At 35.2% G+C, this 14,174-nt stretch overlaps 7 protein-coding genes across 7 annotated transcripts; 2 read left to right on the forward strand and 5 right to left on the reverse strand.

The window, feature by feature from the left end:
* Window positions 1–81: 81 nt before the first annotated feature.
* Window positions 82–6,396, reverse strand: NAEGRDRAFT_56760 (splicing factor Prp8; the record flags this gene model as incomplete). The annotated part of the gene is made up of 1 exon (XM_002682512.1): window positions 82–6,396. One exon carries the CDS (start codon window positions 6,394–6,396, stop codon window positions 100–102), a length of 6,297 nt encoding a protein of 2,098 aa, XP_002682558.1. The 3' UTR covers window positions 82–99.
* Window positions 6,397–6,605: 209 nt separating this feature from the next.
* NAEGRDRAFT_62470 (uncharacterized protein) lies at window positions 6,606–7,370 on the reverse strand (the record flags this gene model as incomplete). Its single annotated transcript, XM_002682513.1, has 1 exon — window positions 6,606–7,370. The coding sequence occupies one exon, from the start codon at window positions 7,368–7,370 to the stop codon at window positions 6,606–6,608; it is 765 nt and encodes a 254-aa protein (XP_002682559.1).
* A 1,050-nt stretch (window positions 7,371–8,420) lies between these two features.
* NAEGRDRAFT_62471 (uncharacterized protein) lies at window positions 8,421–9,590 on the reverse strand (the record flags this gene model as incomplete). The annotated part of the gene is made up of 1 exon (XM_002682514.1): window positions 8,421–9,590. The coding sequence occupies one exon, from the start codon at window positions 9,588–9,590 to the stop codon at window positions 8,421–8,423; it is 1,170 nt and encodes a 389-aa protein (XP_002682560.1).
* A 615-nt stretch (window positions 9,591–10,205) lies between these two features.
* NAEGRDRAFT_62472 (uncharacterized protein) lies at window positions 10,206–10,799 on the forward strand (the record flags this gene model as incomplete). Its single annotated transcript, XM_002682300.1, has 1 exon — window positions 10,206–10,799. The coding sequence occupies one exon, from the start codon at window positions 10,206–10,208 to the stop codon at window positions 10,797–10,799; it is 594 nt and encodes a 197-aa protein (XP_002682346.1).
* Window positions 10,800–10,945: 146 nt separating this feature from the next.
* On the reverse strand, window positions 10,946–12,151 carry NAEGRDRAFT_60237 (uncharacterized protein; the record flags this gene model as incomplete). The annotated part of the gene is made up of 1 exon (XM_002682515.1): window positions 10,946–12,151. One exon carries the CDS (start codon window positions 12,149–12,151, stop codon window positions 10,946–10,948), a length of 1,206 nt encoding a protein of 401 aa, XP_002682561.1.
* Window positions 12,152–12,736: 585 nt separating this feature from the next.
* Window positions 12,737–13,111, reverse strand: NAEGRDRAFT_4868 (uncharacterized protein; the record flags this gene model as incomplete). Its single annotated transcript, XM_002682516.1, has 1 exon — window positions 12,737–13,111. A coding segment is annotated over one exon (375 nt), but the record flags the coding sequence as incomplete, so codon positions are not given.
* Window positions 13,112–13,373: 262 nt separating this feature from the next.
* On the forward strand, window positions 13,374–13,985 carry NAEGRDRAFT_2646 (uncharacterized protein; the record flags this gene model as incomplete). Its single annotated transcript, XM_002682301.1, has 1 exon — window positions 13,374–13,985. A coding segment is annotated over one exon (612 nt), but the record flags the coding sequence as incomplete, so codon positions are not given.
* Between the last annotated feature and the right edge of the window lie 189 nt (window positions 13,986–14,174).

Consider the following 14,174-nt stretch of genomic DNA (forward strand, 5'->3'; position numbering starts at 1 on the left):
TGCGCTATCTCTCTAGATATAAGAGTTGAGGGTAGTCTTTTTACGAGACGCACTTGAGGTAACGATTATGAGACGTAATTTACTAAATTAATGCAATATTTATTCAAAAAGGTTGTCCACATCTGCCTCTTCATGATTCTCTTCCTCAGTGCTACTACTGGCTAGAACTGTTGGCTTAGATGGTTCCAATGCTGTTTGAGAGGAAGCATCTTCCATCATACTGAAATTCAAAAAGTGATGAGGACGATGGACTTCATGATAAAATTCCTTAGGAACTCCAAGAGTTACGCCATATTCCATATTTTCAGTATGACCATAGCCCATAAAGAAGTAATTCCAAGAACCTTCGTCAGGAACCATAAAGAATCCCATATAAGATTCTGACAAAATAATTTGGACTCCCTCATAGAAAGCAGCATGATTGAATCCTTGTGGTTCATCACTGAAAATATCCTTATTCTTTCTACCCCAGTCAAAACCTTCTGGTGTTAACTTGTGTGCAGTAAGATTGCATGAACCAGGAGTAATTTGACAGGTAATAGTAATGGTCTTTTCACCATCCCAAGATTTGTGTTGGTTCATAACTTTGGAGTGGAATGTGACATCTTGAGGGGTGAGTCTGGTATGACTTGCAGAAGCAGGTTGAGTGTGAATCCAACCAAGTGGTTCCAATCCTGACAAAATGTCATGTTCTGGTAATTGTTTTGGAACAGCTACAGTCTTATGTGATCCTAATTGAGGAACCAAAACGATACAGTGGATTTCTTTAACCTTAGGATTGTCTTCAGGAGATTTACCATAACAATAACCCATTACTTGAGTTCTCAAATCTGAAATAGAAATAAACTTCTTCAAAATATTCATTGGAAGTACAAAGTCATAGGCGCTCTCAGCAATATCTTCTTGTTCAATGAAAATACGTTTTGTTCTGATTTGAAGATTAGGAGCAGCAATAGCTCTCATTCTCCAATCGGTCTTACTACTGAATGTTTCTTGTTCGTATGGTGTATTGGTAACAGTAATAATCTCTTCACCATATTGGTTAATCTTTTTGGTTGTGATTGTGGTGAGTTGGGTGGCTTCTTTTGCCTCTTTCTCAATTTCAGCAATTTGTTGTTGTTGAACTGATGGTGGTGCAATATCCATACCAAGAATAATATCACGAACTTCTGATTGAGTCAATGATGTAACCTTGACATTGTTTCGTTTACCATAATTTGACAAGATTAAATCTTTCAGAGCAACTTCAACTTTCACCCAAGTTTGATCGTCCAAAGTTGGCCAAACATGGTGAGGTTGTGTGATGGTTGTCTTGCTTGGTCTTAAAATCATCTTTGTCTTATCAGGGTTAACATCAAAGGCACGTAAGGTCAAGATCAATCTGAGGAAGGCTGTGTATGAGTTAATTGATTCACGCCAATCATCATAAATATTGAATACCAACATTTTTGGCTCAGTTGCCTTCATTACCAAGTCATTGAATTTGTCAATCTTGAGAATTGATTGGAATGGTAATTTCAATTCACTTCCCTTGATAACAATATTAGGGAAGTCCAACAAGTGAACTTCTAATGGATCAAGCAAACCCTTTCTAGTAACAATAATTTGTTTTGGTTGTTCTTCAACTGGAAGTGATCTAATCAAACTTGTAACTTCTTCAGCAGTCTTCCATTTGGCCAATTGGCCTTTACGCTTTTGGCCAGCCCATACACTTGTGTGAATAATCTTCAAATACAATTGACCAGTCTTTGGATTGAAAATATAAATAGCACCATTTACAGGTTTTGAAGTAGAGTTACCTTCACTAGTTTGGTGAATAACTACACGATAAACATCTGAGTCATCAACAAACCAAATGGTTTGATTACTAAACAATTCACCATAGTTTTGACTGTTCAAATATGGTTCAGTTGGTTCAGAAGAGTACAATTGCAAACCCTTTCTGATACGTTCTCTGAGGACATAAAGAGCAGGATTGGCTTTCATAATTTTAGCCATAGCCTTACGAATGAGAGGCTTGGATCCGTGGAACCAACATCCATAAGCTGACATGTAGTTATAAGCTAAATCAATACCGATCAAGACACCAGTTGGAGATGGATAGAATGAAAGATTATCATTAGAATATTCCAAGAACTTGGATCTAGAATATCTTTCAATATCATGAGAATCAAAATCACCCCATCTCAATTGAACGTCAATCCAATACTTATTAGAACTAGAGTCATAGGTATCGTTTGGATCTGTCAATAGAGAAGGTTTAGTAATTTGCCACTTGTATGCAGCAAACAATAAAACATCTGCACAAGAAGAGTTCATCTTGTAAGACTTTCTAGGATGGATTGTTTCCTTTTGTACTGTTTGAATTTGAAGAGTATCAACTTGTTGATCGAATACTTGACAAAGATCCCAAACTACACTTTCATGGATCTTTTGCCACAAGTGAGCTCTGAAGATTTGAATCAATGAAATCTTGAGGGTTGGAATCTTACCATGCATGAAAATACCTGTCAAATCCAATTGAACTTGGAAACCAACATAGACATTGGCACGGTTAATAGTTGGAGACCACCACAAGGTAAATCTTCTGTTTGGAATTTGGTTCAAACCTGAACGCTGAGCATTTGTAAGCTTTTTAAACTTCATACTTTCTTCAAACCCACTTGCACGTTCCCAGAAAAGACCTTCCCAAGTAACAAAGTAAGTACCCTTGAACAAACTGTGTTCCAAAATACATTCTACACCACCAAGGGCTTGAATCATGTCAGTTCTATAGTTATTCAATGACCAAAGTTTACCATCATGTCTAGTTTGAGTCCACCAGAAAGGATTTTGTTTAAGTACTTGATAAGCCTTGAATTCATTTCTGACTCTCCAGCCCTTATCATAGGCGAGAATGTGTCTGTCCTTTTGGAAAAGTGTATTAATTCTAGGAATACCTCTATCCCAAGAATCTTCCAAGTCTTCAAGTCCTAACTTTCTATTCTTTTCAAGAGCTTCTCTTCTCTTGGCTGCATATTCTGCCCAAACACGTTGAGAGTCAACAAATTCTGATTGCCAAGGTTGGAGATATCTATAAAGATTAGGAATGAGTTGACCTTCATCATGACTCATACCAGAACGGAAGTGAGTTATACCTGTATCAGTTTGCTTGGAATATTTGAGATCAGATTGTGGAATGAGTACGTGACCCATAGAAAGCATACCTAAACCACCCAATTCTTTTGGAGTATAGAATACAACAGGAGGGAATCTGGTAGGCATCTTTGAGTTGAGGCCAATCTTGATTCTTGTTTGAATCTTATTTTCACATTTTACGAGAAGGTCAAGCATTTCTTGTGTATTAACAACAGCTTCACGGAAATAAGTCATCAATCCAATAACAGCTGTGTTCCACTTGTTAACAATCTTGGTAAAGGTTGTAGAACCAGAAGCCATAAGAATCATTCTAATACGATTTTCAAACTTTCTCATAGATTGTTCACTAACCTTCAGGTAGGCTTGGGCTGTTCTTTCCTTTGTGATTTCATTTCTCAAATCCCAAACACCATCCTTTGAGGTAACAAATTGTTGAGAAGGAGCACGAATCTTTGGTAATACTCTAATTTCAAATCCAGACATACTGAATAACAAGTTAGGATTATCCTTACTGTAGACAGAGACAAATGAATCTTGCCATTTCAAAGTAGTGAGAGATTTTGGCAATCTATTAGTAATTTCCCAGAAAACAGCTCTTCCAAGGTTAACATCGTGTTTCATAAGTCTCATACGACCATCCCTTGGCCAACATTTCTTATTGTTGTATCCAACAATATTTTCATTGTTTGGATCAGGATGTTCAGTGAGGTATTTTTGAATAAGTTCACGAGCCTCTTCATGAGTAAATTTGAAAAGTATATGGAACTCATCGATATATCTCGAGTATAATCTTATTGGATTGTTTGATTCTGTTTGTAAGTCCTTGTATGTAAGGAAAATATTTGGTTCTCTTGCAGGACCAGCTATTTCACTTGCTCTATCCAATCCAAGCATTAAAATATCCAAAATGAGACAATAGTATTGAGAAATAAAAGATGAAAATTGAAGACCTCTGATCAAACCATACATGTTCACGTGACTCATATCTTTGAATGTTAGAGTAACGTTGTTCTTGGCACACATATAATCAGCAATATTACTGTCAACCACAAGTCTCAATAAACGGTTCAATAGAATTGGATCTATCTTTTCCCAAAGTTTATCAAACTTGGCTTGCATCATTACAACACATTCACCATTTGAAGTTTCCCAAACATCTGACAGATTGTTAATAGCTTGGCACCACTTGTAAATAAGAAGTGGAGGTGGTTCAGAGTCGGATGGTTTAATCCAGTTAGGGAATAATCCTCTCTTGTCAGCTTCATACCACAAATATTGATCCAAGTAAGCATCGGTAATCTTTTCCATTGGTTCAACATCATAGACAGGAATGAGATGGCTGTACAAATCCATATACTCGATAGACACTTCTTTGAAAGTTCTTTGTAAGAGTAAATGCTTCTTGATTCTAGTCAAGGCCTCATGTGGATTGTTATAAGCTTGTTCAATTAGACCAAGTTCTTCACGTTGTGAGTGGTTCAATCTACTCTTTACACTGTAAGCTTCTTTCAATCTTTCCAAAGCTAGAATAAGTAATTTGGTATCGTGCTTGTACGAAAGAGGAGGGAAAGGAATTGGTGCAAACTTTCTGCTTTCCAACCAGTGAACTGTGGCTGTATAGATAGCAACAGCTTCTTCTGAAGTAACATATGGACCATCTTTCATATAGTTATGTTGTCTCTCTTGTTCATCCTTCAGGTAGAGACGAGTGAGTCTTCCAAGATTCTTCTTACTGACAGTCTTATCAACAGTTACACCACGTTTAATACGTTCTCTATTATAGTGGGCAACATTGGTCCACCAGTCAGCCTTGGACTTTACATATCTCAATATCATATTTTCAATTGGAGAAGGAAGACCTGGAACTTTCCAAGGAATATTGGCCTTCCAACAACGCCAAGCTTCACTCAAGTGTTGCAAGACAACTCTAGCCTTATTTTCTCTAATACCTTCAGGCATCATATCAAGAATATCATGCAAAACAGCTGCTCTTAACTCAAGATCAAAGTGAGATTCAACACGTTGTTTTGTGACAGATTTGGCTGTACCCTTATTTTGTCTTCCTTCAAATTGTTTGGCAAGCAAATTACCTAACCATCTTTCAAGAAGTGGTACAATACCACGCAAGAAGAATAACCAAACCCTCCAAGCAGGAGCCCAGAAACCACATCCAGGACCCTTATCAACTCCACCAGAATTAAATCTATAATAAATTAAGTGTTTCAAATCTTTACACATTCTGATTTGTCTCATAAGTCTGTACTTGTAACGATACATGCCTGTAAGTTGGCCTACATGAGTGAAAATGTAATGCAAACCATCAGCAAGTTGGTATGCTTCAACATTACCCATTCTATATTGTACATGTGAGTCAACAACAAGTTTTGTCAATCTTAAAATTTCACGACAAAGGTGGAAAGCATTACCGAATCTAGATTTTTTACGTTCCTTAGTTGTAAGTGTCTTGATTGGTTTCAAGTTAAAGTTATAATCCAAGTGCAAATAATTTAAATTTTTTCTGTGAATTAATAAATTGAGCATATTGAAACCTTGTCTACAAACTTGTAAACCAGCTTCAACCCAATCAATCTTAGTAGTTTTGAAAAATTTGGTATTTTTGAGGGATTTAAAGAGATTTCTCTTTGTTTGAGCCTTAGAAGGTTGATGATGTAATTCGTTCAATATGTAACATTTGAGAAGTTTTTGATAACTGACTCTAACCTTGACAGGATGTTCAGGATTAGCATGTTCACGATACCATGATTTTACGAGAGGAATATCTTGTGCTCTTTTCATCTTTCCTGAACGATGACAGAATGGACTTGGAGCCCAATACAAATCAATACCTTGTTGAGTATACGGAGTCCAAAGTGGTTCTTCATCTAAAAGAGGAGAAACATCATCTGGAAGTACAAATACATCTCCATCTCCACCAATATCTTCATATTCAAATTCATTATGTTCTTCGTCATATTGAGATTTGTATGATGAAATTGGGTTAATAGAGTGATGGAATTCAAAAACATCTGCATCCGGATCTTCTGATTTGTTGAATGTTAAAAGTGGATGTCTATAACTGGAAAGTTCTACCTTTCTTGGTCTGTCATTATAGAGATGAGGGAATGCAACCTTGTATTCAGTTCTTACTTTTTGTCTGATAATAATTTTGTGAATATCATTAAATTCATTCCAATCCTCATCCTCTGCATCAACATCTCTGAAAAGTGGTTCAAACTTTGGTCCACCAGGGAGTGCCATATTTAATGCCTTACTAGTTTTGAATGCTTCTTTATCGAATAAATAGAAATAATTTGGATCTACAATGTCACTTAACAATCTTTCAGATAATCTGTAAAGGTTAGTCAGGATTGGTAAATTGAGTCTCCACTTCTTGTAACTACTTCCATTTACAAAGTTATTAATGTGTTCAATGAGAGGCTTATTTTGATAAAGCCAATCAAGTACAGCTAATCTTCTTCTGGATCAAGAGTCATTCTGATAGCTTCTTGAGGTTCTACTCCAAGAATATTGCCACCATAATCAATTGGTGGTTCTTCGTCATCAAATGGTGGAAATCTCATTCTTCTGAAATGTTTTCTGTCCTTCTTTTCTCTTCTCATTAAAATCCACATGGTTGCCCATTGTGCAAGGTAAACAGGTTCTATTACTCTAGGAATTTCATTCACAAAAGTAATGGCACCAGTGACATGATACAATACTTCAACTTCTCTCTTTTCTTCCCAAGGCATTGGCATATTTTCCAAAAGTTTGAGTACTGCATGTGGAATGTATTTTAATGCTCCAAGATAAACTCTCTTATCTCTTCTAAATTTTCTATTAGACATATCACCATGTTCCTTGATAATTTCTCTTAAAAGTTCTGGAGGCTCAATCTTGTTAATATTCTTCGCATTCTTTGATAATCCACTTGATCCATTTGTTTGATTGATATTTTTAAATCTTCTCTTGTTAAATTTAATCCAAGCTTTTGCCTTTTGTTCTGTTGCTGTTGATGAAGATGTTGATGATGAATTCTGAGTATTTACTCCTGGTGGCAAATTAGGAGTAGTACCAGTTGTTGATGGTTGTATTTTAATTCCAGGTGGAAGCTTTACTCCAGGAGGTAAATTAGGACGGCCTGTGCTACTACCTCTACCAAGAAGATTTTCTTGATTATTATCTTCCTCGTCATCATCATCAAACATCCGAATATGATCGTTGTTTGGTATCATTTTGTTGTTGAATTAAATAACAAGGCTCGTTTTTAAAATTTCCTCTCTACAAAAACAAGCACAATGCTTTTTAATTTTTTTTAAATATTTTTATATTTAATTTTTGATTAAACGCTTTTTCTTCACCTTCAATGTGTATTGATGCAATTTCGACTGGTCTGTTGAAGCTTGAAGAATAATTATGAAGAGTTATTTCCGATAGAATTTGAAACGTTGAAACTTCCCTGTGAAATTGGATTCCCCTTTGATGGATCCCTTTTTTTTGGAATGTTAAATGTATCTTTCTTAGTTTCTTCGACCATTGAATAGGCAGTTGATCAAGCTAATTTAATGCTTTTTGCAAACAGAATAAGGATAAACAATAAGGTGGTTGCTATTTTATTTTTTACAGTAATAAGGGCTATTATTTACATTGATCAGAATATATTCGAATGCTCCTCGAATGTAGGAGTAGAATAAGTTAACTGATCATTCTCTCGTTTAATTAAACAATCTCAAAATATTTGATCCTGTTTCATCTCGCATGCTATTATAATTTGTAATTTTCAATTCAATTGAAACAACAATTTAAGGAAGGGCAAATTCATCATCCATTAGAAAATCCCTATCTTCTTTCGACTCTACTATTTTACTACTCCAATTCTGTACCATTGATTGAAGTCGTTGTGTATTGTCCATTATTGTGGAGAGAAAATCATTGTCTCCAATAATTGAGAAGCCCTCATCCCTACAATCGGATAAATAATAAGAGTCTTCATCGAGTTTTGGTGATGATTTGCTGTCTCTCTTGCCGTAGTCAGTTGCTCTCATATTGATTTGTTTTTTTAATGTTTGTTTTTCCAACTCAAAGCCTGGTTCATTGAAATCTTTAAAGAGTTTTCCATATGAATGAATTTATTTACATTTTTACAATTTTGGCGCCAAGTGCAAATTGTACAAAGAAGCGGGAGTTGCCAATTCAAGTATTGAATTTACTTTCAACAGGTAGACATGTGACTAGTTCAATAACTTTATATTTTTTATATACAAATAAATACACTTATTTACAAGTTAAATAGCTGTTTTACAAATAGGACATTGATTCCTCATTCTCAATGCTTGGAAAACACAATCACGATGATATTTGTGTAAACATGTTGGTAGAGTACAAACTACATCCCCAGATTCATACTTGCTCAAACAAATACAACAAGATTCTTCTAAAAGACTTCTTCCTAAATTTTCAGAGCAATAAGGCACAGATGAATCTTGTTCATTGTTTGCACTTGAATTAGCTCCATTGGTAGGAACTCCAGTGTACAGCTCTGAATCATCATTGGAATGTTCTACAGCTGAAAGCGGAGGTATTCTGTATACTGTTAAACGTGAAAGAGTGTTTTCTGAAACACCTCTAGGTTCAGCATGATGCCCATCTAATTGTAAAAGAGTATCATAATCATTTGCATTAAAATCTCTATCAATCATCATTAATCTCAATGAATTGACATCCATTCCACGGCTCTGTAATAATTCTAAAAGTCGTTGATTTCTTTCAGAAATTTCCTCTCCTTCCCAATCATCATGTTCTCCTTCATAACGAGCAAGTCCATACTTTAACATGTAATATTTGAGATTTCTGATCAAGGTGGATCTATTATGATTTAAACATAATGCGAGAAGTCTCTTTCCCCACAAACACGTACAACAAAAAGCAATGCATGAAAACAAAATTGCATTCGGAATTGTGAGTGTGTAGAGTAAAACAGTTCGAAAACTGTTTGCGTTTGAAGTATCAGAAGAATTTTCCTGTCCACTATCGGATGATGATGAGGATGGTTTAACAAAAGCTGCCACAAGTATAAAGTGAATAGCAATAATTATGATAAAAAGAATCGATATTACCATTAACACCACAATTCTCCTTCTTAAATTCGGATTTAGATTTGAAAATGGGAATGGAGATCTTGTTTCTGTAGCTTGTTCTGGTGTATCATTAATAGCTGGTGTTGGTGTATCGATATTATTAGAATTATTATTACTACTTCTATTCCATGAGAAGAATTGTCGGAGTGATTGAAATCTACTTGAATTGTTGTTATTATTATTTGCGACAAAAGATTGATATTCATCTTCTTGGGTGTGATTATTATTATCTTGTTCATCATCAGATTCTGTGAGTTGTACTCGAACTCCACGATAGGGATGAACAGGATCAGCCACACCACCGTTATTTGAGGACATTTTTTTGTATTGGAAAGAACTTGCTGATTGGTTGTTTGAAGATATTAATATTTAACGTGAGGTGACTACGATTGACCTAGATGGAATCAAACAATGAGTAAAACAACTTGTTTTGATACCAAATGAAACAAAATTTTAAAGATTTTTGAAAGAAAAGTGTTGTCACTTCCATTACTCAAAATTTATTCCACAAAACTTAGAAATTTATCCTTATTCACCATTGATTCAAAGTTGTTTGAATTTTTATACTTGAAACAAATGAAATCGAGTAATAAGTAAAAATAAAACAAGAGGCGATTCTTTCTTGTTTGGATTAGTTTCTAACTTTTTCGAGGATTTCAACAAAAACCAACGTTGAACTTTTTCCACTCAAGATTAATTAAAATGCATTTTCAATGATGTAAATTATGAAGGATAGATCTGGAAGACCTGCCTCTTCTGTACAACTAGTAGCAATAGTGATCCCATAAGACGATTTGCAATTGTGGCAGAATTCCACCAGAAGGAATTCAATACATCTTCATAAAGAATGAATAAACCATAGTACCAAAAGGCACATCATTGAAAATACTTTAATTAGCTTGTTTAAAATGAATAATTAAAAACTTTGAAAAAATGTCTTTAAATCAAACAAATAACACAACACTCGTCACTCAACCATTGTTCGGAGGAGCAATGTGTATTGATTTACCATCAAGCTATTTGGATTCTTCAAATTTTAGAGAAATTCCCGATAATCAGGAAGTTTGGACTGATAACTTGGAAGTGCCTTCACAATCATCACAATCATCAAGTTGTCCTTCAGTAATTATTGAAATTCTCGGAAGGTGTGAGGAGCCAAACCAAAGTGTGACATCATTCATGTTCGACGATTTGGCCACTGCTAACCATGTTGCACCAAATGATCGTTCCTTCTTATTCGAATTTGATGATACTACAATGACAAAATCTACCAATTTCCCAAATGCCGATTTTGCTGCTGGTGGTATTGGACAAATGAAAGTGGAAAAGAATAGAGATTTGGATTTGGTAACAGTATTTGTTTGGGTTTTAAGATTGAAGGAAATTGATACTGACATTCTCATCACTCTCAATGATCCTTGTATTCAATATTCTAATGCTCAAGAAGCCACACAATCACCTCGATTCCAATTATTCTCAAAAATTATCAGATCCTTAAAGGTTTTGGACTGGGGATTATTTTGTTAATCTGATTCATAAAATGTCATCACATCTAGTTCAATTATTTCATCATCCACATAATTGTTTCAATTAATCATTTGAGAATTTGTGAAATTTAGAATTAAATAATTTGTAAATAATTTTTTTTTAGGATTTTATCAAAATTTAGAAATTTAGAGTTCGTCGTGATCGGCCTTCTTTTCTTCGACTGGCTTTTCTTCTTGCTTCTTCTTTTCTTCTTCTTCTCTCTTCTTTCTTTCTTCTTCTTCCTTGGCCTTCTTGGCAGATTCAATCTTATCGAAAGCTTCCTTTTCCTTCTTGGCACGTTCAACAACCTTTTGAACAGCTTCGTTGGCAACATCCAAATCATCAGTAACCATAATGTTATCAAAGATAGTACCAGCCTTAACTTGCCAGATTTCAATACCAGCATATTCAATATCGTTATACTTGGCAACATCTTCATCGAAAGCATAATCTGGGTTAGCAATGAGTGGAGCAGACCATTCACCCTTGTAAGCTGGGTTAGGGATCATTCTAGCCTTCCATTCACCCTTGTATTCTGGGTTTGGAATTTGAGGAGCTTCCCAGGCACCATCTTCTTCTTCGTCCCAGTTTTCTGGCTTCTTGGCTTCTGGATCAGAAATATACTTTGGTTGATCCCAGTCTTCTGGCTTCTTATCAGTTTCATCAACAATTTCCTTTTCATCAACCCAATCAGCTGGCTTCTTGGCTTGTGGATCTGGAATATCCTTTGGTGGCAAAAAGTCCCAATCATCATACAAACTTCCGCTTTCCTTCTTTTGACCATCAATTTGGACTTCATAGGTAGCATCAGGATTGATAATAGCAGTGTAAATGTGAGTGAGTTGATCAGTTTCACATGGAACAGTCTTCTTCCACAACAAGTTCTTACCCTTGTAGTTGAAGATGAAGTGAATTCTTCTAGTAGCAGAACCACAGATATCAGGACCGAACATAATTCTATATTCAGTGTCATCCTTGAAGTTTTCTTGGCTAGCACCAGTTGGCAAGAACTTTAAGTAAGCACCACCACAGTCAATGCTTTGTGGATGTTTAGTGGAGAATTGAATAACGAGTGGCTTATCACCTCTAGAGACGGCTGGTTTATCGAATCTAGCAGAGATTGAGTAGTGTCTAGCATCTTGACCAGTTTGAAGACCCTTGTCTTCTTCAGCATCACCGTACCATTCACCGGCAGTGTGTTTCCATTCACCATAGTTATCCTTAGACTTGCTCTTAACCCATCTGGCTTCATATCCAGCATGGAAAGGTTCATAGAAGAAAGTTTCAGCTGAAACTATAGCAGCTACGCTCAACAAGAGAGCAGCTAACACGATATGTTTAGTTGTAAACATTTTTTTTGGCTGTTGTTTGTGATTGACGCGCTGTGGTGAAAAGCCTTGTAGAATTTATTGTGTTCCTGTGTGGCTTTAAGTTCCCGTTCTCCTTCTCTCTCTTGAACGAACGATCTTGCATTAGAAAATGAAAGGGCAAACACGTGTTCGAGCTAACTTTGTTTGGGTAACAAGTTTACAAAACCATCTTCCGAGAGGTTATTCCGATATTTTGCTGCTTACATGTTATCCACACAATAGCCAATATCAATAAAATGTTTCAATTCAATATCTATGTATTGTCAGATTGAAGAAGTTGCTACTAATAATAACTATAAACTTATGATTTATTTGAACAATTAGCCAGATGATCTTCTGCTTTTTTCATAATTTGGTTGATAACCAGCATCCGAACAAGCTCTGTTGTTTGAGTCATTGAAAATGATATCCTAAAGTTAATTGATTAATTGATAATGGACAACAATGGGATTGAAACTATTCGTCAAAATCTTCAAAATTATCATCCATATCATTTTCCACTTGGATTATCAAACTACAATTATTACAATTGATGTTATAGGATTTGAAACATCCACCATCTTGATTTTCATTTGAATCGTTAAGCACATCTTCCATATGAATTGTGTACTCTCCACCACACCTACATTTATGAGTACAAACATCCTCATCTTGGTCATATTCCATTTCAGATAACAAAATGTAATCGGAAATATTTCCCACCAACTGTTTCTCCAAATTATACTTATTTAAATGATATTCTCTATCGTACTGCCTCTTCTTCTTTGGATCTCTCAATAATTCGTAAGCTTGTTGAATTTCAATAAATTTCGTTTCTTCTTCATCGAGACCATTATTTTCCGAGAGATTTTTTCTATCGGGATGGTATTTGAGTGCAAGAACTTTATACTGTTGTTTGATATCATTCAATGATGCTTCGGTTGTTAATCCGAGAGTTGAATAAGGGCATAATTTACTCATTTTTTATTCTTCAATTTTAAAAAAGAACTTTAATGATAAATAATTTAAATATTAATATATTTAAATATTTGTTATATTTCTAATATATTTAAACATTGAAAGTAATTAGTAATTAAAATGTCATACATGTTCAATTAGTAATTAAAATGTTATACATGTTCAATTTTATTTAATATTTAAAAAAATGTCATCATCAGCAAATGGAGCAAGTGGTGGAGGTGGAACCATGATGGCTGCCAAATATGAACGTAATCAGGAGGCTACAATATTTGTGGGAAATTTGGATCAACAAGTTGATGAGGAATTATTATGGGAATTGTTTGTGCAGATGGGACCTGTTGTAGATGCTAAAATTCCACGTGATCGTATTACTAATACACACTCTGGTTATGCCTTTGTAGAATTTAAACATGAACATGATGCTAATTATGCCATTCAAGTTATGAATCAAATTAAATTATTCGGAAGACCAATGAAATTAAATCGTTACGATCAAGATAAATCAGCAAAGAATTTGGATGTTGGTGCCAATTTGTGGGTCGGAAATTTGGATCCTGTTGGAGTCAGTGATGAAGGTATTTTGAGAGAATTATTTGGACAATTTGGTGTCATGATACAAAATACACCAAGAATTCAAAGAGATCCAGAAACAATGGAAAGCAAAGGGTTTGCTTTTGTATCATATGACAATTTCGAGTCTGCAGATGCTGCCAAGATGCATTTGAATGGACAATACATTTCTGGTAAGCCAATTATTGTAGAGTATGCCTTTAAACCAAATTCAAGAGAAAGATATGGTAGTGAAGCTGAAAGAGAATTAGCTGCCAAGAGACCAATTACTGCTCAACAACAACAAATGAGATTGAATCACATGCAACAACTCCAAGCTCAACAAATGCTTGCATATCAAGCTCAATTACAACAAGTTCAGCAACAAGGTGGAGTTGTTCTAATGATTCCAGCCAATCAAGCTGGAGCTGGTTTTCCAGTTGTCCAAGGAGTTATGCCACAAAATATGGGCCATTATTACGGAAATATGCAACAA

Source organism: Naegleria gruberi, assembly GCF_000004985.1.
Source record: "Naegleria gruberi genomic scaffold NAEGRscaffold_3, whole genome shotgun sequence".
Taxonomy (NCBI): Eukaryota; Heterolobosea; class Eutetramitea; order Acrasida; family Naegleriidae; genus Naegleria; species Naegleria gruberi.